Here is a 21,789-nt window from a genome sequence, read left to right as displayed (position 1 = left end):
GTTGCTAAATCCCTTCGCAGCAGGCGCACACATTGTTTGTTTCGTGGGTGGATTATCCGTGATCCAAGTTTGATGTACACTGGCCGAGATGGCAACGCTGCACCATTTGACATGGCATCTGTCTTGGAAGCAATAATTGTCCACATATTTGCACAGCACATGAGGCGATGCAAATACTTTTGATAATTCATCTTGGATGGATTCACTACACTAATTCAGACTATTTGTGACGCGGTCCCCAAAAATGGGGACGATTGTCATGAATCGCACGACGGCACCTCCCGGCAGTACTGCCTTCAGCAGAGCCCATGCCTCCCCCCAACTCGCATGCGGAGGCACGTTGTTACCCCAGCAGGACCGACGGCCCGCAACGCAGAGCGGACCGCTTCCGGAGGCGGCGTGGCGTGGACAAAAGTGGGATGCGAGTCGATCAGTGGTCGTCGTTGATGTCGACGACGGTCTTCTTCCACTGGCGGGCAGGGACCTTGCGGTTGAAGAGGATGTCGATCTCGCGGTACGAGCGGCCCTTCATCTCGGGAACCCACTGCCACGCCATGGCGAAGCAGACGAAGGCAGTGCCGGCCCAGACGTAACCGCACTTGGCGCCGAGGTTCGCACCCTGGGAGGCAGACTGATGTCAGTATCTCAAGTCATCACCGCAAGAGGGCGTGGTGGAGCAAAACGTACCGTGGGGTTAAGCATGTAGCTGGAGAGGAAGATGCAGGGAATGTTGACAAGGTAGTAGCAACCACGGCCAATACCAGTAGTCAGAGGACGGAGACGGATAGAGGATGTCTCGCCAATGATGACCCACGAAGCGGGAGCAGGGCCAAAGGTGAAGAGGACGGAGACGATGAGACCGAGAGCGGCAGCAGCTTGCGAGGCGGCATACGAGACACCAAAGGAGCCAGCCAGGCCGACGGCGATGAGGAACACACAGTTGATGGCCGAACCCCAGACGTAGATGGTACGGCGACCGAGGTACGATGTCAAGACCCATGAGAGCATGACGAAGATGGTCTGGAGGGCAGAAGTGATGAGACCAAGAGCGAAAGCCGTGTTGGTGGGCATGCCAGCCTGCTTGAAAAAGTACACGGCCTGGTTGGCAATCAGGTTGCCGGTCAAGTTCTGAGCAGCGTAGACACCGCACACAATCAGGGTCCGGTAGCGGTCAGTGCCTTTCCACAACTCGAGCAAGCTGGGCTCCTTCTCGCTCTTCTCGAGGTCGATCGTGCGGCGCATCATGGCAACCGACTCATCGAGCTGCTGCACCGCGTTGGCGCGTCCCAGGCGGCGGACCGACTTCTTGGCCTCCTCCAGACGGCCCTTGCGGACAAGCCACCAGGGAGACTCGGGAGCAATGTAGATGAGGATGGCAAGGGGCGTCGGGAACATCCACTGAAGCGCGGTGGGAATTCTAGCATGGAAAGTCATGTCAGCCATCTGATAGAGGTTCGGGGCCCCACCAGGCCCCACCCGACCACCAGGCCACCGGGACACCACAAAATATCACGACACGATAACAACATACCTGTAACTCGACTCGTCTGGTACTTCGTTGTAAACGTACGTCACAGCACCTACTATAATGGCACCTATAGCCCAGAACATTTGGAGCTGCTGCGTGGCAGCGGCACGGAGGGCGATAGGCACGATTTCCGAGCAGTAGGCCGGGGCGTTGGCAATGAAGACTCCCCAGGGAATTCCCTCCATGATCTGGGCGAGGAACATGATGGGGAGAGAGTGAGCAAAGTAGAAGATGAAGATGAAGCCGTTCAATGCCATCAGTCCCGAGATCGTGGCCCAGCGGTAGCCGATCCAGCTGGTCAGGGGACCGGCGAGGACTACTCCAATTAAAGCCCCGATCGGTCCAGCACACTGGAGAGCGGACTGCCATGCTGGCTCGATTTCATGGTTGCCAGTCTTGGGGTCGATGACGCCGTACTGAAGCGCAAAGTGAGGCACGGCGATGAAGTTGCCGATGAGGAAGACGCAGTACGATTCCATGATCTGATTGGGCGTTAGAAATGGGTCTTGTGGGTCTCTCGGGAGTGGGGGCTGTGGGGAACCACGGGCATGGGGGACTGGTGCCGCGGTGGCAGGGAGGTTGGCGGGAGCGGGAAGCCACAATCAGCAGCAAACTCACAATTGTGCAGGACATGATGAAAGCCCAGAGAGCCGCCATGGGGTACGCCTTGACGGCCTCAATCACGCCCATCTTGAGCTCGACATTCTCGGCGTCAATGGCGTCGTTCTTGTAGTCGGCGACCTTGGCCTTCTCGTCGCCGGCGTCGTAGATGTCGTGGTGCGTGTGCGTCCCCTCCACCTCGAGGGCGGCGGAGCCCGACTTGTCGCCCGTTGCGCTCATGGTGTGCTTGTTGCTGGCCTGGCTCGAACAGTGGCTCTGTCTTGTGACCTGTACTCGGGGGAAAGCAACAGTCGCGAGGTGGTGAGAAGGGGGCAGAGCACAAACGCCCGAGGCGGCCAGCTGCTGCCTCATTTATTATATCTGCGACTCGTGTCCTTGCGGCTCTCCGTACGACCTGGACCGAGCTTGTCGTCGCAATGATGGTCCGAGGCGCGCAACCCCCTGGCCCAGCATCACGAGCCTGGAGTACCTTGGGGAGAGGAAGGCTAATCTCACCAGGACAAGCGCACCAACCACGAGTCAGCATCAGCCCTAGCACGACAGAGGACGAGGGAGTGCTGCAATGCGGTTGGCCACGGCCAGGGCACGGGGGCGCCTTCTCCACTTCTCCAGTCTCTCCATGGCTCTCCAGGCTCTCCAGCATCCAGGGCTGGTTAGCCCCATGGGGGAGGGGGTTTCACGGAGCCCCATGACACCGGGCCCGGTCGTGAGCACCGGATTGGGTGGTTCCCCGCGTGGTCGGCCGCAAGTCGGTCTGACTCTGGCGCCTCGCATGCGGAGAAAACGGGGTGGCAGTGGGCGGGTGAATAACCCCTGTGAAACAGCCTGCCCAGCCTGAATTACCTTTACGCCCACAGCCGCTTCCGCTGCTGGGCGGGCCCCGTGTATTACGTCCCATGTGCCAGCAGGGAGAGCAAATGCTCGCAAGGGGGGGTTGCCCTGCTTCGTCCCCTTGCTGCATGCTCTTTGCAGGAGTCGAGCCCTCTGGAAGGATGAGCCCTCGTCACCGGTGCGGTGCGGCTGCTCTTTACAGTTTGATTCCTTCGGCTGACCGCTAAGCTCCGGTCTGAGTGAGTCGACCATGATTACGCGCTCGAATCCAGACGCCAAGGTGTTCACACACTTGAAGCTTAGCTTGGCTATCCGCGCCGGCTCCCGAACGCCACAGCCGCCAGCATTAGCCGGAATGTGGAGGGCCAGCCGCGTGGTTTCATCGTCGACCGCTGCCGCAGACTTATCCCAGCAAGCAGTCCGTCGAGTTCCAAGGACACGTCAGGAGACGACTGATTCCCAGTAGCGGACCACGGAGAAATCGTCTGCATTGCGCGTCGTCCAGCCAGCGCTTGCGATAGCTCCACCAATCGCCGTCCAAGCCCGGGAACTTACGCTTCCCAGCTAGCTCCTTGCAGCTCAGCTTGCAACCTCAAGGTCGCCGATCTAATGTTCTTTTTGGTTTGACGGATCACTGGGTGCGGTGGTGCAGCCTTCGGATATGTCGTCTGCAGGGAACTTGGTGTTTGCGTGGCATTCAGCGCTGGCCTGAGCCTGAGGTGACACTACTCCACAACTCTAATGATCAGGTGCGCCATTGAGAACTAGCTGGTGCAACGTGACGAGCGAACAAGGCAAGATCTCCGGGACTGCTTGGCCGAGGCACGGCTGCTGCTGGTGCGACATTGCCATCTCAAAGTGTGAGGATGCCGTCTCTGGGCACGCGAGGCAAGCCCACCCACTCACCCCAGTCCACAGCATTTTGGGCCACTCTTGTTGACTCCGCGCCGAAGAAAGGACCCCCTAGAAGCAGGCATTCTTGTCGAAATAGCACCACGTGGGGTGTATTCTTTTACGCTGATCCTATGCAGCCAAGATGATCTGCATGGAGCCTCAGATCTGTCCCTGAGGTCGTCTGATGTTTTCCACTCTTGCATTGGAGGACAAGAGGTTGACTGTCTCGCATGCATCGCCACAATGCCAAGTATGGGGATGGCTCGGCCGCTGAATGCTTGTTTGCGCCCCCAACGGTGCGGCTGAAACAACCCCTGACAGCTTCTGACTTCAGAATAAAGTGAACTGGTGAAGACGACAAATTTCGCCCCGGGCTCTTACGCAATGTCAAGAAATGTGTAGACTCACACTTGTGCCTGGTCCCGGCCCTGTGCACAGTCCGACAGCCAGCTTCTCCGCCAAGCACGAGCTCTACATATCTGTGTCGCCTTTTTTGCGACACGAGCCAAATCCACAGCGGGCACGCCGGCCCTTGTCCCATCAAGCAGGATCATCTGTCGAGCATCAGCAGATGACTTTTCACGCGGCTATCAGCCTTGAGGTAAGGGACCGAAAGTGGTTTTCAATGTATGAATGGACGAGGCCCTGCCCGCAAGGGATTATCCTGCTATACGTTTGGTTGGGGCTTCTGCGGTCTCGAGAGGCATGCTGAGGTGCACTGGTTCACCCGGGAGCATCGCGAATCGAGGATCATTGGGCGCCACCCTGGTGTGGATGAGCTGGCCAACCATGTTTCTTCATGAGGTGCAGCTGCCGCCTTGGGCGTATCCAAAATTGTCCGATGCTGCGATGCCCGCGATCAGGTGGGCCTGTGACCATCCTTGAGTGGCATTGCAGTGAGCCACAGGGCTACGGGTACAAACGTGACGAAGTCCTACTACGTGAATCTAGTTCAACACGCTCTGACTGAAGGTTCAGGCGCTCCATGCCAAGTCATGTCCGTGGATCCGACTCTTCATGGTCTCGCAATCAGTTGCAGTGTGAGACTCATAGGGGGGGGCGGGGCGGGGGCGCGTGCGCCGCCCTACATGTTATCCTGCTCTTCCCCACCTACTTTGTACTGTATCCTTCCATTGCAGCCTTTGCCGGTGCTCATCCACTCGTATGAAGCGGCACTGCTCAAATAAGATGGTGGAAGTCGCTGGACTTGTCGTCTTTGCAGCTGTCGGAGAAGTCTCGTCTAACCAAGCTGCTAGTGGAGAGAGATGCGCCTCTAGAAGCGGTCCAATCTGGTCCCAGGCCAACGGCAAAGTTGATAACTAGAGATTAGCACAGAAGTACGATTAAATGGCTGCTTCGACACGGAGCCTCGTGCCTCGCACTTTTTCGGGCCTTGCAATGGAGTGCCTGCACCGCCACTTGCGATCCCCCAAGGCCACATTAGCATGGTCAAGATGTCGCTGGCGGATTCTGAAGTCTAGATCGACCTGCGACTATGCTGGACAGGCCACGCGTCCTTGACTGATGCCGCTCATTGGGGAGTGGGTGACACTCACTCATTTCTGGTCGCCGACAACCAGCTGGACCTCAGAACAATGGACAATCTTGGCCAGTTACCAGTGACCCTTGCCGCGCGGCGAGGCAGCACGATCTGAGTGCACAACACGCTACTGTCTACCGACCATTCCGATGGGCAAGCTCGAAATGTTGCTGGCTGGACAGCGGCCGACTTGGTATGTCAAGATTGGCGCTTGTACACCCTGAGGTTCGTGGAGGAGCGTGGGGCCAACGTTGACTGTGAATAGGTCTGAAGATTGTCCTTGCCGGTCGCACCAGGTGTGGGAGCTGTGGATTATAGGCTACCAACTTTCTTCATGCTGTATTTGCTGCCGTATTTGCTGCCGTGGAAGGCAGTCTGTGTGAGGCTGAAACCTCGGTCGCTGTCTGAAAAAAATGATCAAGGGAAATGGGCAAGGCGATGATTTCTTTTTCTTCTTCCCTTTCAACAAACAGAACAGACAAAAAAAGCCCTTACCAGAAACTTCTGCGCACAGCTTATGACAAGGAACGCCAAACACAAGAACGGGATGTTCCATCGCGTGAGTGTAGATGCTTGTGCTTGTCTGCATGGTCAGCTTGAGAAACGCGTATTGCAGCAGCGCTTGGGGACTCTAGGCGAGGCTTTGCCGCTGGAGACATCATGCGGAACATAATGTGCGGCAATAGCACCGGAAACTTCGCAGCGATACAAATCCCAGTCAATGACCCTTCATGCTTTCATTCACGAGCCCGAGGAGGGAAAGTTTTGGGACCAACGATCGATTTCGCAGTCATGATTGGCTTTAAAAAAACACTCTTCACCTGGGACTCACGAATCTGAATGGGAAGATCGCCCACAGCGTGACTGAGAGTCGTTGCCGCAGCTTCGTTGTCAAGGATACATCTAACTCCGGTCGCACACGGAATGAAGGAACCAATTCTGGATTGGTTCGATCTCAGACTTTACTCCCTCACGAGCTACAGCACAGCCCGCAGTCCTGGATCTGGATCTAGGCAGATTTCAAGAAGCATGGCCAAGGACAAGGATTAAAACACGACACATACGCTTTCGACAGGACTTGTTCTATGCGGTTCGTTATTGGAGGAGCTGGGAACTTGATCGGAAAGCACGAGCTATACGTAGCTCCTGATCTCTAGTCTTCGACACAGCCTCATCTGCGAGCTACCGAACTCGCGTAGCTCAGCAGAGACACTAAGTGGGTGATCATGCAAGGCTGATGCTTGGCTGTAGGCTGCTGAAGGAACTGCGTATCTCGCATGTGTTGAGCCCACCAAAGTGGAGACCTAGCAGACAGCCAGTTCTCCAGGTGCAGCCTGGGAAATGAAGACATGTGCACATCATGGCCTCGCTGTCGCCGAGAGCTCGCCACAGGTTGCTTGCTTGCCATTGGTCTGTCAGTGCTCGTCAACAGCATTCCAGCAACGACAGCAGGACGGCCCTAAGAGGATGAGTGCTCAGCATCGAACAGGGCGGGGCATACAGCCAATCTCTAAACCCTTGGAGCCAATCGTTCAGCTCGTCTGAGTTGGCCCGTATTCCTGCGTGCTATGCGATTGGTCGAGTGCACTGCCACATTGCCCGAAATGTGCAGGTCTTGGCCGTGTTGTGGATCATCCCAAGGCATGTCAATTGTGGGACTCAGCCTCAGAGCGGTCTTAATTGCCCGTCTGACAGGCACATGAGAGTTTCTGCTGCAAGACAGGGGTGGTGCGTCATTCGCATCTGTTAGATGTTCCATGCCTACATCAATGAGCAGCTGCTGCTGTGCCTCAATATGGTATGAAATGGCTTATAAGAATCTGGAGGTGCCCAACTGTTCCCCTGATCCCAAATGGAAGCACAGAGTATGTCCATTCGTCGTACATGTTCGCATCCGTGCAAAGACACCTAAGTTTCAATAACCAACGAATATCTCAACATCCATCATGGGACACGGCGACTGGGCCCCAGGCAGTATCTGGTTCTATGCTCCGAATAAAGGGGCAGCCATCTTCTACACCATCGCCTTCGCCTCGACTGGCATATGCCATGCCTATCAGTCTTAGTACGTTTCATCTCTCGAAGATGCTTTACTTCCGGGCTGGAGATCATCCTCTAATGTGACGAACGATAGTCACTACAAGTCGTGGAGGCTGACTGGTCTTTTTGCCTTCTGCGGCTTGCTGTACACAGTGGGCTTCATCTTCCGGTGCCTAGGGGCATGGGACTATGACGATCTCATCAAGTACATCGTGAGCATTTGCCTGACTTTTGCGGCACCGTGAGTCCTTTCAACATCCTGCCACGCACAGCTGCCACCCGCCCAGGCCAGGAAACCCTCCCACTGACGCAAAATCGGTGTCACAGGCCCCTCAACGAGCTCGCCAACTTCTACCTCCTCGGCCGCATCCTGTACTACATCCCCTACTACTCGCCGATCCACCCAGGCCGCGTCCTCTCCACATTCGCCTTCCTCTCCGCGGTGGTCGAGAGCATCAGCGGCTGGGGCGCTTCATACATGGCCAACCAATCCCTGACCCCCGAGCAGCAGGCCATCGGGTATGACTTGCTCCGGGCCGCACTCATCATCCAGCTGGGCGTCATCGCCCTGTTCCTGTCCCTGGCGACATACTTCTACCAGACCTGCCGCCGCCACGGCATCCGCAACAACCACAACCTCAACCAGGTGATGATCAACCTGTACGCGAGCAACGCGCTCATCCTGACGCGCTGCATCTTCCGCACCGTCGAGTTCTTCCAGACCGAGCACATCGACTGGGAAGCGCTCGCACAGGACCCCACCGCGGTCAGCCCGATCATCCGGTACGAGGCCTTCTTCTACATCTTCGAGGCCTCGCTCATGTTGTGCAACATGATCATGTTCAACATCCGCCACCCGAGGCGGTGGTTGCCAAAGTGTGAGTCGATAACTCCCCCCCCACCCCCACAAAATCCCTGGCTCAAGCGCAAAAATGAATAAATAATTCGCTTTTGTCTCAACGAACCTTTGAATGGGCAAACTCGAACCGGCGTCTGAGGAGCGCGCGCTTCCTTGGTAGGCTGAACGCATGCTAACTTGTGCTCTGCACCAACAGCCACAAAAGTCTACCTCGCCCGCGACGGCGTCACCGAGATTATGGGCCCGGGTTACAAACAAGACCGCAACTTTATCCTCACCATCATTGATCCATTCGACATCACCAGCAAAATCACGGGCAAGGACAAGACCTCGCGCTTCTGGGAGCTCGATGAGCACGACAGCAACAACAACCAGACGGCCGTCCACTCCGAAATTCCTCCCATAGCAACGGGCAGCTCTGGTCAACCAGCCATGGCGGCCAAGCCAGAGGCCCTCGTCTGAGACAAGTACACAGATTGTTCCAATGTGCATTAGATTGGGGATGAAACGGGAGGGATAGGTGGCGCCTCATCATATTTCATGGGCTGCCGATTCGCACAACTCTTTCAATTTCCTTCCGCGATCGAGTGCGGATTCATGTTTTGAATATTCGAGCACTTTCATGTTGTGTAACTTCATAATCAGTACCATAGACAGATAGACAGCGAGAATTGGACGCCTTGGTCAAGTTGAGTTTCCACTCTCTCCGGGCAAGCGAGGGTCTGGGTCCAGGGTCTAAGACGCCGCCGTCCGCAAAGACTTGTCCAGATCGACAACGCATCGATGTCCCCGTTACCTGGCAGAATGAAGCTAGATTGGCTCAACTGAATTCTATTTATGCTGGATCTTGGTTTCACCGACACCGCAAGGGCTGGTTACTCACCCAGAACGCCACGTGAAGGCGCCCAGCTATCGTTCTGGTACCTCCGCCCCTGAGGAGCATCATCGGCAGCTCATAAAGAGCATCCCTTCCCTTCCAGTTGCGCCTCTATGGGCACAACAAAACGTGCCTCTCGAGCACAGAGGACTTCCCAAACAACCCCAGACAAAACAGAACAGAACAGGACCAAACGAAAAACCACCAACCAGAAGCAAGAAGGCCCACACACAAAAGCCTTCCCGGACCGAGGCCAACCCTTACCACCAGCTTAACGTTGGCGGAGAGCGAGGTCACCGCCCCACGAGACCTCGGGCGCATTTGTAGTGAGCATGCCACTGTTAGCCATCACGCTCGAGTCGTGTGGCAGGCGCAAACCCTTGGGGAGAACAGTGCCCTCAGAAAACTGAGAGCCCTGTGGCACCTCTGTCTTGGCCGCCAGGACAGTACCACCTGGTATGGTGATGCCTTCTGGCAGCACAGTTCCAGCAGGGAGCACAGTCCCAGCTGGTACTTTGCATGAGCCAAGCTTGAAGCCTGACTTCAGCACAGTCCCCTCCAAGAGAGACTGGAGAGCCCACGAAGGAGCCAGAGCTTCTTGCTCCCCCGTTGGCCGCGCGCTCTGTGGAGCATCGGCAGGTAGAGGAGCGTCGGGCACCTGATGGTCCCCATCTTGCTCGACCTTTGGCGGTGGTGCCACCAGTAGGTCTTCCTGGAGCTCGACAGAGAAATCTGCGAGCACAGGTTCGCCCAGCCGACACGCAGCCAGGTGAGTCAAGTCGCTCTTGACGGCAAGGTCACCACCCAGTGTGAGAGTGGCGCCGAGAGGAATGTCCAGGTTTCCACCGAGGACTGTAGCAGCTTTGAGCTGCAAAGACTTTTTGGCCGGGACGACCATGCCACGAGCGCCGATAACGATGGGCTCGTTGGTGACTCTGTCAGCGCTGAAGGTCAAGCTGCCCTTCAGCACAAAGTCATCGGCCAGGACACAGCCGCTGACAAGGCGTCGCGAGAGCCGTCTGTTCCACAAGAAACTGGCGCTCACTCTTGCGCACCCAGCTGGGCACCCAAGCGACGTGACACCCGCGGGCGACCTCGATAGATCACCCTGGGGTCATGCGTCCGGGCAGCGAGTCCCGGACACTGAAGAGGCAGTATATCACCTCTTAGTAAACATGTAAGCATGTAAACATGTTCTGAGTATGCGAGCCTCAGAGAGGAAGTGGCAGCTCTTCCCTTCGGAATGGATGGGCCGGAACCCATGTATGCGAAAGTGATGTCTGGTGCAGGCGGAGGAGGAAGAAACTCACATCCCGCAGCCAGCCTTCGATACGGCCAGTTTCAGCGGTGTCGCCAAAGCGTCTTTGGCGACGGATGTGGGAGGGACAAGCGAGAGGGGGGAAGCTGGGATGGACACTGGGAGAGGAGAGTGGGAGAGGGTGGGAGAATGAGAGAGGGTGGGAGGAAAGCAGTGCAACAGGACGAGGTCGCAGCCAAGAGTGGCCGTCGCGCTCGAGGAGGAAGTTGCCCCGGCAAACCACCCGCGCACTCCCTCCAGGTCATATTGCAAGATGTGCGTAGGAGGAAGGTACGACCAGGACTTCTCTGCCCTTCGTCTGGCGAAAGTCAGTCCTCGGCTGGCCAGCTCTTGAGTCTCAGCCACGACGCGGTTGACATCGACACCAAATTGAAACTTTGGATAATCTCAGAGCTCATGTGAACTAGTCGTGAGGCCAAGGTGAATAGACTTTTGATGCATCATGCTCAACACTGAGCCACGTACTCCAGTCCTGCGGAAGATGTCGGCTTTCATTCATTCGTCTGTCCGGCACTCGCGCAAACATCGACCATTGTGTTCCTTCGCCTCGTTCCGGCTGTTTCGTACACGCGGCTACCCGTCAGTCTTCGCTCTGCATGTCTGAAGTTCTGAAAGATCGGAGTCTCCAGCCGCTCAAGCTGAACTCCTTCTCGACTTGGCATGGATGATAGACAGCCAGAAAGCATGCTCGAGCTGGACCACCCACAGAGGCGTCCATGCTTCTTTGCCTTTTGCTAGTTCACTGTCCGTGGGAGGCCGCAATACAAGAATGAGCCACTACTTTGATTGGCCTGGTCCTCTTGGTCATTGCGAGGAAGCGCGTCCGATATTGCAAACTAAGAACTCGTGATAGAGCAGTCTTGGCCACGGCAGCACGCTCTGGGCCTCCAAACCTCTTGACCTCTGGCCATCGAACCTCTTTGACAGACATGCACACCCTCCAAGGCTACAATGCAGATCCAGATAAAGACAAAGAAATTCTTGTATTAGAGCGGAAAGGTAACCCGTTTCATTAATATTGATTAGAAGTGGTCATCAAGGCTGAGTTGACATCTGTCAGCAAAGCTGGACAACGCAAACTCAAGGGGATATCGTTGCAGAACGCCAGTGCTCGGAAGGAGCGACTCCGAAGATGCTCCAGCGACGTGTAAACGCAAAAGTCTCGGCAATGACGCTGTCTGTTCTGTTCCCGTGAATCAACATCTCCCCAGCAAAGCCTGCATGTGAAGGCAAATCCCCACTCTTCCCAAACACCATCGTTTGTTGTACATCATCCAAATATCTTACAAGAGCATAGTGTGCAAACAGGCGACTTCTAGTCTACCTCCCAATGTCTGCTGCTCGTGTCCTCGTCCCAGTGCGTGCTCGAGGACCGGCCTCTTGTCCCAAGTCCATTGCTGTCGTCTTCGGCTTCCTCCTCGAGATTGGCGAAGTCTTCGTCAGAGTAGTCCCAGTGCACGGGAATCTCCTCGCCGCCCTCGTTGAAGCCGTACACTAGACCGCGCCACTCACCAGCTAGAATCTTGCGGGCAACTCTCAGTATCAGCTGGATGAGGTGGCTCGGCGGGCTCATCAAGATCTCGAAAGTTTTGGAGAGAATGGCGCCTGGCAGCCGCTTCATCGTCGTCAGCGGATCCTCCAGCACCCTTCTGGCATTTGGCGTGAACAAGTTCGCCGCGGGTGGTAGTGGCGAGAGTGCTCTGCGGCTGAAGGAGAGATTATTGCGCCTCAGCCGGCGCCGGAACTGGGATCTCCGATTGATGGCTGCCGCAGAGAAGTGACCTTCGGGCTCGATGCTTGTGGACTTGGCCCTGGCTGATTCTACCGGGGACCGAGCCCGCGGAGAAGCTGATCTGGACCGTGCAGCCTTTCTGAGAGGATTTGGTGGGAAGCGTGCCGCGCTTGGAGTCACTGTCGAAACAGACGAATCCCTCGGTGGTATATCGAGCTTGTCCAAGACGATGTCTTCATGTGGGTGGGGGAAGGGTTGACGGTCTGGTGATCCGCCATGCGAAACTGGTGGTGACGGCGGCAGAGGTGCGTCAGACGATTGCCAAGACGCGACGGAGTGGAAAGAGTCTGTGGAACCTCTAGGGGAGGTCTCCCGTGATTCTTTCGTCGCGGTGGTTGATGCGCTAGCTCTTGTCCCGCTGCTAGCGGCGGTTTTCAATTTTGAAGAGGACGATGTCGCAACTTTCAGTTGCGGAGGGGCCGTGTAAGATCGCCCAGCGAGTTTCTTACTCATTCGTTTCTTGCTCAGATTGACAGGAGCGACATATCCAGAACCCTCAAAGGAGGAAGGCTCATCACTGCCTTTGCCCGCCTGTTTCCTTTCAACAGATCGCGGGGGCGTTGCAGGCATGGTTTCTTTGAGGTCCGCAGGTGTGCTGTGCTGTGTTGGTGTCTTGAGATCTCCTTCAGCCAGAGAAGCTATGGCACCTTGAACGGACGTCCAAGCAGTCTCGCCTGCGACGGCGTCAAATTCGGCTTCGTCGAGACCTCTCTCATTGGGAGTGTAGAATGCATCGCTCAGCTCGCTGGGCGACTCGCCGTCCTCAAGGTCGCTCTGCCCTTGTTGGGCAAGCGAGCTTGACTTGGACGGGGAGTCTTGAGATCTCGGCCTAATTTGCTGGTCCAGCAAGTTGCGGCTGTTGTTATAAAGGGTGTCGAACCCCTCAACGAGGTCATGCACGGCTCTGTTCAGGAAGTTCGCTGTACTCTGGCCGGCATCGACTGTGGCAGAACGCTCAGAGGTGAACCAGCCACCCGGCGATGCATCAAGTCCTGGCCGGCTTTTTCCCGGTGTTCGAGGCTCAGGTGATTTCGACAAAGCGTTCGACCCAGTTCTCTGAGCCGGCGGGCTAAATTCGTGGGCCAAGGAGTTGGCGCGCTGCACTCTGGCCTCCCGCTGCGGTGGGTTTTCAGCTATATTGACCTCCAAATTGCTCACGACTTGTTCAACATAAGAGCTCTGGTCAAGCGAAGCCTGCGAAGTGCCTTGTTCGATTTCGCCTACTGAGAAATCCTCGGAGCCACGTCTCCGCATGCGTCGTGACGAGTTGCTTTCTGGGTCGAGAGGTTGGAATCTACGGTGCTCCCCATCTCTTGGGTTCGGTGTGGCTTCTCGAAGACCGGCCATGGCAATCGGAGATATGGCTGCTGCAGGCCGATCTGCAAAGGGCGAGGCTATGAGGTTCTTTCCTTCGGCGGTCCACGCCTTTAACTTGACAGGTGTGGAAGGTCGGTCCGGCAGCTCTACCGTAAAGCTCCGCTGGAACGGACACTCGGTCCGCTCAAACTGCAGAGTCTGGGTAAGTACCTCTCTGAGCAGCATGGCGCGTTCTATGTCGTCCTGCTCTTCCGCCGGCAGCTCGATCCGCCAGTACTGTGGCCGCCTGATCTGCAGCACAAAGCGGCTGTTATCCTCCGTAAGACACCAGCATTGGCTTTTTGGCAGAATGGGCTGCAAGGCCGAACCGCAGCTCAAGAATGCCACACTACCGGGTGCCTTGTAGATTCGAAATTGTCCGATAGCGATCGTTCTTTCTAGCCGCGAAGATGGCGGGAGGGAGCCTGGTCTTGTATCTGCATCGCGACCCACTGATATCCGCTCGTTCGTGGTGAACGCGATGATTTTGACGGAAGGGTGGCTGTAGAGGGTCTCGACGACCTCTTCCTGCTTCGGATCTTGTGACGGGACGGAGGACGTGCTTGCGCGTCGCGGCATGACCGGGACAGTCGAGCTGCGACGAGGCGGCCGGAACGCAACCTCGCCCAGCTGGTCTTCTGACTGCGTCATCTGTGGTGTTGCTGGCCTGGTGACACGCTGAGAGCTCGTCTGTCCGGCCTCGATGGCCTCAACATGTGCATAGCGATCAAAGGCGTGGTCTGTCGTGTCTCGGGGTCATGCGTGGAGGGCAGTATCGTGGCTGTTCGTGAGGGTGTTCTTGGGCGTAAGATCGTTCTCGGGCCGAGACGACTGGTGGAGGAAGGGTGACGATCTCTGGATGTCACGAGGTGGCTGGCGGACTCAATTATTGACTTTCGGCCATGAAGCGCTTGAACGGTCAAGCTCCGGGTGGGACGACGATGGTCGCGAACCATTTGACAGGATGAGGGTGGGGCGCGCTAGGCCCCCGTCTGCGCTTGGCCAGGGAACAGGCTTGGGCACTTGCGAGACTGGGGTCGACAATACTCCAAATCGAGAGGTATCGTGCCGTCCAAGTAATGGTGGACGACGATCGCAGGTCTTGTGTGTCAGCCTCGCACCTCGAACCTTGGCCTGCCATACTCTCATAAGGAGGGCTGGGCTGTGTGGTTCGGTAGTGGCAGCTCATTGAGCAATCGCAAGTTGGCGAACACGCGCTGGGCACGCGCCCACTTTTCTCATCGGCAGCTAGCCAACCCCTTAGAGGATCGTCCCGACCCTTGAGCCTCATTATCGTCCGAGCAATGCCGGGCTGTAGTTATCATTATTTACTGTGAAGATCGCCAGGAAGCGGGTTTGCATTGGCGTGTGCCGTGTCCTCGCGAATACTGATGGGCTCTCTCACAGTCGATGATCAGGAGCTCTCCCGAAGCAAGGCTCGGTACCATTCCATGCACACGCGCAAGGGATGTAGTCTCAATATTCTCAGAAGCTATCGATCGGACGCTGCGAGGAGTTCCGGACGCATTAGCATGCCAGGGATACTGGCAAACGCGCATACGCAGCCGACCTCGGTAGCGCGCCGTAGGAACGCCCCTAGATCTCCAGCAGTCTCGCTGACGCGAAACCAGCACCAGCGGGCACCACCCTCCAATACTATCGATAAGGCTTGCGCTACGTTGCGTGCGTGTGCCGGCCGGAAGCAGGGATGCTGACGTGGAGCTGTTGTCTGGGCTGTGTCGTCATTCCCCGCTGTCCAGCCATCTTCCCACTCCGAGTCTGAAGCTCAATGCTCGTGATCGGAACACCAAGAATTTCACGACATTTCAGGCACGGGAAAACGCCAGTAGCACAATGTCTGAACCACGAGTTCCAAAGCTCGACGCAGCTGACAAGGAGAAGCTAAAGAAGGCCTTTGATGTCTCCCATTTCGACTTCAATGCCATATTGCGGGGTGCACAGCTCACCCTGGTTGGAGGTACGCGAGCATCACCAGATATCTTTGACCTTCGGCCACGCGAACACCACAATCTCTTGGGCACAGTTGCATTGGCTTCAATCTTCTGACGTTCATATCGCGCCGCGTGCAGCCCACAGAGCTCTACAGAATCCCAGCATCTTCACCAACACGCACTATAAACAAGCCGCCATAGCAGTCGGAGCTGGCATCGCCATCCGCCTTCTCATCGCCCTGCCAGTAGGTCTCGCCACGGCACAGTCCCTCTTGAGTGATTACTCAACAGATACTGACAGCTTCCAGATCTATGGCGTCAAGCTCCTCCTGCTCATCACGTCTCTCTTCTACGACCTGGACAAGACGACATGGGACAATACTCTGGTAAACGGCCTGGACATGCTTGCCAACCACATCCTGCAAGTCCCACTCTTCCTCATGACCTTGATGCGCTACGTCACCCCGACACTTGACAACATGTTCATGGAGTCTCTGCGCTGGGTCGACCACACATACGTTGAAAAGCACAAGCACGAGAACCCGGACACCCTGCGTGACATGTACTACCCCAACCTGCGGCAGTACAAACAAAAGGATGGCAGCACGCACTCGACAAGCACCGCCGAGTCCATCAGCATGCTGCTCTACCGCTACGGTCGGCGTGCTGCCATCTCTCTTGCGGTGTTTGGGCTGTCCTATCTCCCCTACGTTGGGCGCCTTGTTCTCCCGGCTTGCAGTTTCTACACCTTCAACAAGGCCGTCGGACTCGGCCCTGCCTCGGTGATCTTTGGCACAGGCATCTTCCTTCCGCGACATATTCTCGTGAGATTCCTGCAGACATACTTCGCCTCCCGTGGCCTCATGCGCGAGCTGCTTGAGCCGTACTTCGCGCGCGTCCACTTCACCAAGGAACAAAAGAAGAACTGGTTCCGCAATCGTGAGGGGCTACTTTTCGGCTTCGGTGTCGGTTTCTACACATTGCTCCAGGTCCCGCTCCTGGGTGTGCTGATCTACGGCATCGCAGAAGCCTCGACCGCGTACCTGATCACCAAGATCACTGACCCTCCCCCCGCGTCCAACGCGCCGTCCGCAGAGATGAGGCAGTATCTCGAGAGTCAGCAGGTCTGGCGCAACAAACATGAGCTGGTTAACGCTTCTTTGGGTGCCCTGGACTCCATTCGTCGTGAGAAGCCGCCTTCTTACGAAGAGGCTACGAAAGCGGATAGTACTGGTGTGGCTACTACAAGTGGGAGCAGCACCTCAAGACGGGAGCTGTAGTCTGACAGACGGCAGTCTCGCTACGGCTCGAATTTTGGTCTCGGAGGCTCACATACCTTAGGAGGTTACCAAACTGTACTTTATATTCTTGTACTCAAACCGGAGGGCTTTGTGAGACACTTCAATCTTTGGAGTGATGCATACTTCAAAGTTTCATCACAAGTCATGCACACATTGGCCGCTCCATGATGACCATTCAACATACGGAAGACATCTCTAGGCACCACAATATACGGCAGAAGTTCTTTGCCATCATATTTTCCAATTCTATAGTTCGTCTGGGGTACCAGCGGCTTGCCCGACCTACCCTTAGGCAGTATGTCTTTTGAGCAAGTCGCGGTCCTCGGGATATGCCTCTTTGTGATAGGCACAACTTGTGCAGCACCGCCTTCACTAATGCCGACCACATGCTAGCATACACTTGCGACGACACGCTTTAAGAACGAGGTTCTATCGGAAGGGCTGGCAGTCCATTTCAGCAGAACAGAAGCAGTTCATCCCCCACGCGACATATGTGACATTCCTGCAGTGGCGTTCCACAGACAGGTTTCGCAGATGCCAAGTGGTGCGTTGCTATCAACAACCGCCGAGCAATCACTACTGGTCAACTTGACGCGACCGACTTCGTTGTCTTCCATGACAATTTTCTCCCAGGCCCAACTTGGAACGAACACCTGCAAGCTGCGAACATGCCTCGATCGTCACATCTACACAACGATCAGGAACCCACGAAGCGCCCGTTTTCTTATCTTGGCATAAATCTTCTTCCTCAACCCGGCGAGGACCAACGTGGTAGTCCAGCCCCAGTCAGCACGAGACTCAAAAACCGGGATCAGTGTCACGAAATAGGTAACTGGGGCCACAATCCTGCGTGGATGCCCGCGCCCGAGTTGGACATACGGTCTCAAAGAGTGGCGGTGCAGCTCCTTCTAATTCCTAAGCCTTGGGGGAAACCTCCCCTTTAGTCGGAAATGGCGATGAGAACAGCGCTAGGAGTATGGGGATTTAGACAAATGGCTTGCAGTCATATTGCGGAATGGAGGATGTGCTATACCACACTTTTGTTCAGAACACTCCATGGCTTCTACGACAATCTGAAAGGTTTCAATGTATATTGTCTTATGATCTAGATCAGCCTTTCGTGCGTGTGTGTGTGGCCTTGTCCTTTTGAGCCCAACCCGATGAATCCAAGACCCGTCCAAACGCCGTGGTATATACAATCTCGACTCTGTAGGAAATACTGCAGCGAGCGAGGAGAAGAAGCAGTGATGCTGACCGCTATAAAAGAAAAGCTCTTTGTGTATAGACGCGAAAACAAACCCCCCCGTTTTCTGATGGCAATGGTTCGAGATCGGATCACCAGCACCGCCAACTCTTCCAGAACTTTTCCCTTCCGAGGCGCTGGTCTCCGCCCACGCGCGGCCCTCTTTGGCCTACGCCCCTCTTCTCCATGTCCTCTTCGCGCTCGCTGCCGATTGGCGTCAGCGGCTTGGTCATGCCTCGCCGGCCCATGTTGTCGGCGCTGTCCACGACGCCCATCTCGGCCAGCCTGCGCGCCTCGGCGACCCTGCGCACAATCAGGGCAAACGTCTCCTCAATGTTGACCTCCATGCGGGCGCTCGTCTCCATGAAGCCGCAGCCGCGCTTGCGCGCCCAGTCCAAGCCCTGCGCGGCCGGCACCTGCCTCCCTTCTTGCAGGTCGCATTTGTTACCTGCCACAATCTTGACGGGAGGGACAGTTCGCGCGCCACTGGCGGCTCCGGTGGCCAGGCCGGCCCTCTGAGCACGAGACGCGTTGTCAAGACGGGTCTCGGACTCCATGTCGATCAGGTCGTTGAAGTAGTTGAGCTGGTCAAGGCTGTCTGCGGCCGTGATGTCGTACACCATCAGGAACGCGTCGGCGCCGAGATTCGAGGACGCCCACATGCCGCGGTACTCCTCCTGGCCGGCCGTGTCCGTCAGCGCGAGGTGGTAGGTCGTGCCATCGATCTTGCGCGTTATGCTATAGCTGTCCTCGATTGTGGGGTCGTACTCGGACGTCCATTGCGAGCGGACGAGGCGGAGCGTGATTGACGATTTACCGCATCCGCCGTCGCCGCAGATTGTTATGGAGATAGGGACCGGCGATTGCGCGATCTGCTGCATGGCGGGCGGCTCTTGGGTTGTAATGGACGAGCTGGGGGGGCAGCTGTACGCGTTGTCCGTAGCTTAGCGTCTCTCGACAGGTGTCGCGTCTGGTAACCCTCTGTCTGGGCAGGCTGCTTTCCGAAGCTTATAGAATCTGAGGCGGCGCGAGAGGTTCAGGAGAGACGCGATCTCTCGTCTTATGCAGCAAGATCGCTCCAATGGGTAGAGGAGGTAGCAGGCGAATCGCGTGGAGGAAGGGCGGAACGCCACTTGCCGGAACGGGAACCGAGGGAAGGGCGGGCGGATTCGACTCTGAAGAGAAGAGAGGAGAGGACTTGTCAGCTGTGAGGCTTTGAACGAGCTTGGTCAGAATTGCAAAGTTTCAATGGGTTGGTCAGAATCGCGAGCCGCAGATGGACAAGACGTTGGGCAGGAACAGTGACGGGGCTCTCTCGATCTCTGGGTGGTGCGAAAGTCTGGGGAGCAGGAGGCTTAAGAAGCTAGGGACAAGCGCCGGCAGGCCAAACCACCATGGCATGAGGTGGGAAAGGCGTGCCGGGGTGTGGGTGGGGGAGGGTGGTGGGCAGGCGGGCTGTGGGTGGCCAGAAAACGTCGTCACCCAGTGGCCGCAGATGGCCTTGGAAGACAGGGCGGGAGGGCAGGCGGCCAGTCGGGAGCGGGCTCCAGGGTCCAGGCCGGCACCACAGCGGGGGCCTCGCGGGCCTGCGCACAGACACAGCTCGCCGCCGGCCAGCGGGGCAAGTCGGCGCAGGAACAGGCGCGGTCCCGCTGCAAGCCTCGCGATGGCCCAGCCGGTCGGGAGAGCAGTGGAGCCCACAAGCAGTATGTGTGTCGCACGAGCAGTAATCATGTGTAGCACAGGAGCAGCAGCAGTCGGTGGCGGGGTCCCATGTAGATACCAAGATAGGTAGATAATGGATGCTGCCGACCGGTGTGAAGATCAGATCATCACCAAGGGGTTGGTGTGGACTGCTTGCTTACTGGCTGCCATGGAGGGATCTCAACTTGTCCCAGGTTGGCACGGCGCGACAAAGACATGCGCAAGACTCGCAGCATTGCTTTTCCAGCAAAAAAAGCTCTGTGCCATCCATGGAGCCGTGTGATTGCTCAACTGGAGGCGTGGCTGGGCGGGGGGAAGGTCCTCAGAATGAGCCAACCCGTGGGTGCCTCTGCCTCCGCCTGTCTCTGCCACTCCCAGGCATTGGACAGCCACACAGTCAGACAGACAGACAGACAGACAGACTCTCGAGCCACGCGACGAGGAGCACGGCAAACCTTAAGCATCGTGAAACCCTGAGCAATCTGCAAGCATGTTGGTCGCACCTGGCAGGATTCGCCAGAGCTGGGTGTCGACAGGGGAACCATGGCCTGCCCCACCCCAGGTCATGGTTCTGCGCAGAAACACCCTGCCGCCGCTCCTGCCATGCCTGTATCTCCTTACTACGCTGCGCCGCCACTCGCATACTATCAGCCCATCACACACACACACACACACGCACATACCCGCACGCACTCGATACACGACTTCTCACAAAGCAGCGCATGCACGCGGGAGCGATGGCTGCCAGGCTAGGCCACTACGAGCAAGCCGTCCAGATCTAAGTTCCGGCCCGAGCTGGTCCGCCCAAGTCCAACCCAGCCAGCCAACCACGCTCACGTCCCGCACCCTCGCCAGGGGGCCATCCTGTACCTAATGCTTGTAGCGTCGCGCCAGCGCCATTCCGCCTCGCCTCCACGGCTTGTGTGCCGTTTTCAGGCTTCTGGGCGACAATCCCATTGTTCATGGCCATGGCCAGCCAGCCGCCAGAGCCGCGCCCGGCGCGCGCAGACCACGCACTTCGTATTCCAATTCAGGAGCCACGTCCAGGGACAGACATCTTCTGCACCGGTTTCTTCAACACCCGCCGAGACACACGCGCTCTCATTTCCTGGATGCTGGCCCTGTGGAGCTCGCCATCTCCGGCAGTCCGCCTGTCAAGGTTGCAGCATGCACACCCTAGTGGGGGGCCGGGGCACCTTCCGATCCTTGCACATAACCAAGTCCTATAATCCTCCTCGTCTTTGATATCACCTGAGCCAGCCACACATGGTCAATTGTGACGATAGACACTGTGTGCTTCGTTCCCAGATCGCTGGTGCTGCTCACTTACATCTCCTGGAGAACCTTGCAACACGGCTGCATACTAGCACGTCAGTCGCCCTCGTCCACCCACGTCGCCCTCTGTTCCCCCTGACCAGCTGATAAACGACACGGCAAGACCTTTGTTGGTGGTACCAGGGTCCACGTGGATCACTCGTGTCCGTCCCAGCAACCATCCATCCTCCAAGAATAGGCCCTGACGGTTTGCTTGCAAGCCTACGCTATGCCGAGCAGGTCTGATGGCTAACTAGCAGTAGCCGTTAGTTCTTCGCTGCACTGGACATTTCTTCACGACACTGCCTGGCTGTCCAAGCTGTATCAGGCTCCTTCGCCGCATTGGGCTCTGCGTCAATGTCGCTCGATGTCTTCACATTATCTTGGTAATGGGTCTTGCTCATCCTATGTCCAGAACTTCTTCACTGCGATGGCTAAAGTAATGCAAACGGTGGCAGAACGACCCAAGCGCAATCTGAATGGCTTCGCGAAGAGCGATGGGCGATACGCAATGGGCGATACGCAATCACAAAACAAAAAGTGAGTGTTTTACTGCCTTAAGTAGTTAATTTCCGCGAGATGCCCTTCTGAAGCCTCTGGCGCCGTTAATCTGGACCGA

At 56.7% G+C, this 21,789-nt stretch overlaps 5 protein-coding genes across 5 annotated transcripts; 2 read left to right on the top strand and 3 right to left on the bottom strand.

Moving 5' to 3' along the window:
- Nucleotides 1-181: 181 nt before the first annotated feature.
- On the bottom strand, nt 182-2,443 carry B0I36DRAFT_276856 (general substrate transporter). Its single transcript, XM_046151401.1, has 4 exons — nt 2,147-2,443; nt 1,532-2,010; nt 688-1,417; nt 182-619 (listed from the first exon to the last, which is right to left on the bottom strand). Exons 1-4 carry the CDS (start codon nt 2,366-2,368, stop codon nt 431-433), a joined length of 1,620 nt encoding a protein of 539 aa, XP_046006588.1. The 5' UTR covers nt 2,369-2,443; the 3' UTR covers nt 182-430.
- A 4,917-nt stretch (nt 2,444-7,360) lies between these two features.
- On the top strand, nt 7,361-8,775 carry B0I36DRAFT_377578 (uncharacterized protein; the record flags this gene model as incomplete). Its single annotated transcript, XM_046160571.1, has 4 exons — nt 7,361-7,479; nt 7,549-7,695; nt 7,782-8,332; nt 8,510-8,775. The coding sequence occupies 4 exons, from the start codon at nt 7,361-7,363 to the stop codon at nt 8,773-8,775; spliced, it is 1,083 nt and encodes a 360-aa protein (XP_046006587.1).
- Nucleotides 8,776-11,472: 2,697 nt separating this feature from the next.
- B0I36DRAFT_335738 (inheritance of peroxisomes protein 1-domain-containing protein) lies at nt 11,473-14,558 on the bottom strand. The gene has a single exon (XM_046155518.1). It carries the CDS (start codon nt 14,305-14,307, stop codon nt 11,824-11,826), a length of 2,484 nt encoding a protein of 827 aa, XP_046006586.1. The 5' UTR covers nt 14,308-14,558; the 3' UTR covers nt 11,473-11,823.
- An 875-nt stretch (nt 14,559-15,433) lies between these two features.
- B0I36DRAFT_335736 (transmembrane protein UsgS) lies at nt 15,434-16,955 on the top strand. Its single transcript, XM_046155517.1, has 3 exons — nt 15,434-15,634; nt 15,747-15,853; nt 15,917-16,955. The coding sequence occupies exons 1-3, from the start codon at nt 15,511-15,513 to the stop codon at nt 16,886-16,888; spliced, it is 1,203 nt and encodes a 400-aa protein (XP_046006585.1). The 5' UTR covers nt 15,434-15,510; the 3' UTR covers nt 16,889-16,955.
- A 1,026-nt stretch (nt 16,956-17,981) lies between these two features.
- B0I36DRAFT_335734 (ras family protein) lies at nt 17,982-19,493 on the bottom strand. The gene has a single exon (XM_046155516.1). The coding sequence runs from the start codon at nt 19,031-19,033 to the stop codon at nt 18,245-18,247; it is 789 nt and encodes a 262-aa protein (XP_046006584.1). The 5' UTR covers nt 19,034-19,493; the 3' UTR covers nt 17,982-18,244.
- Nucleotides 19,494-21,789: the final 2,296 nt, after the last annotated feature.

This window comes from Microdochium trichocladiopsis (assembly GCF_020744255.1).
Source record: "Microdochium trichocladiopsis strain MPI-CAGE-CH-0230 chromosome Unknown B0I36scaffold_11, whole genome shotgun sequence".
In the NCBI taxonomy this organism is placed as follows: Eukaryota; Fungi; Ascomycota; class Sordariomycetes; order Xylariales; family Microdochiaceae; genus Microdochium; species Microdochium trichocladiopsis.
This window is presented reverse-complemented; position numbering and strand designations above follow the sequence as displayed.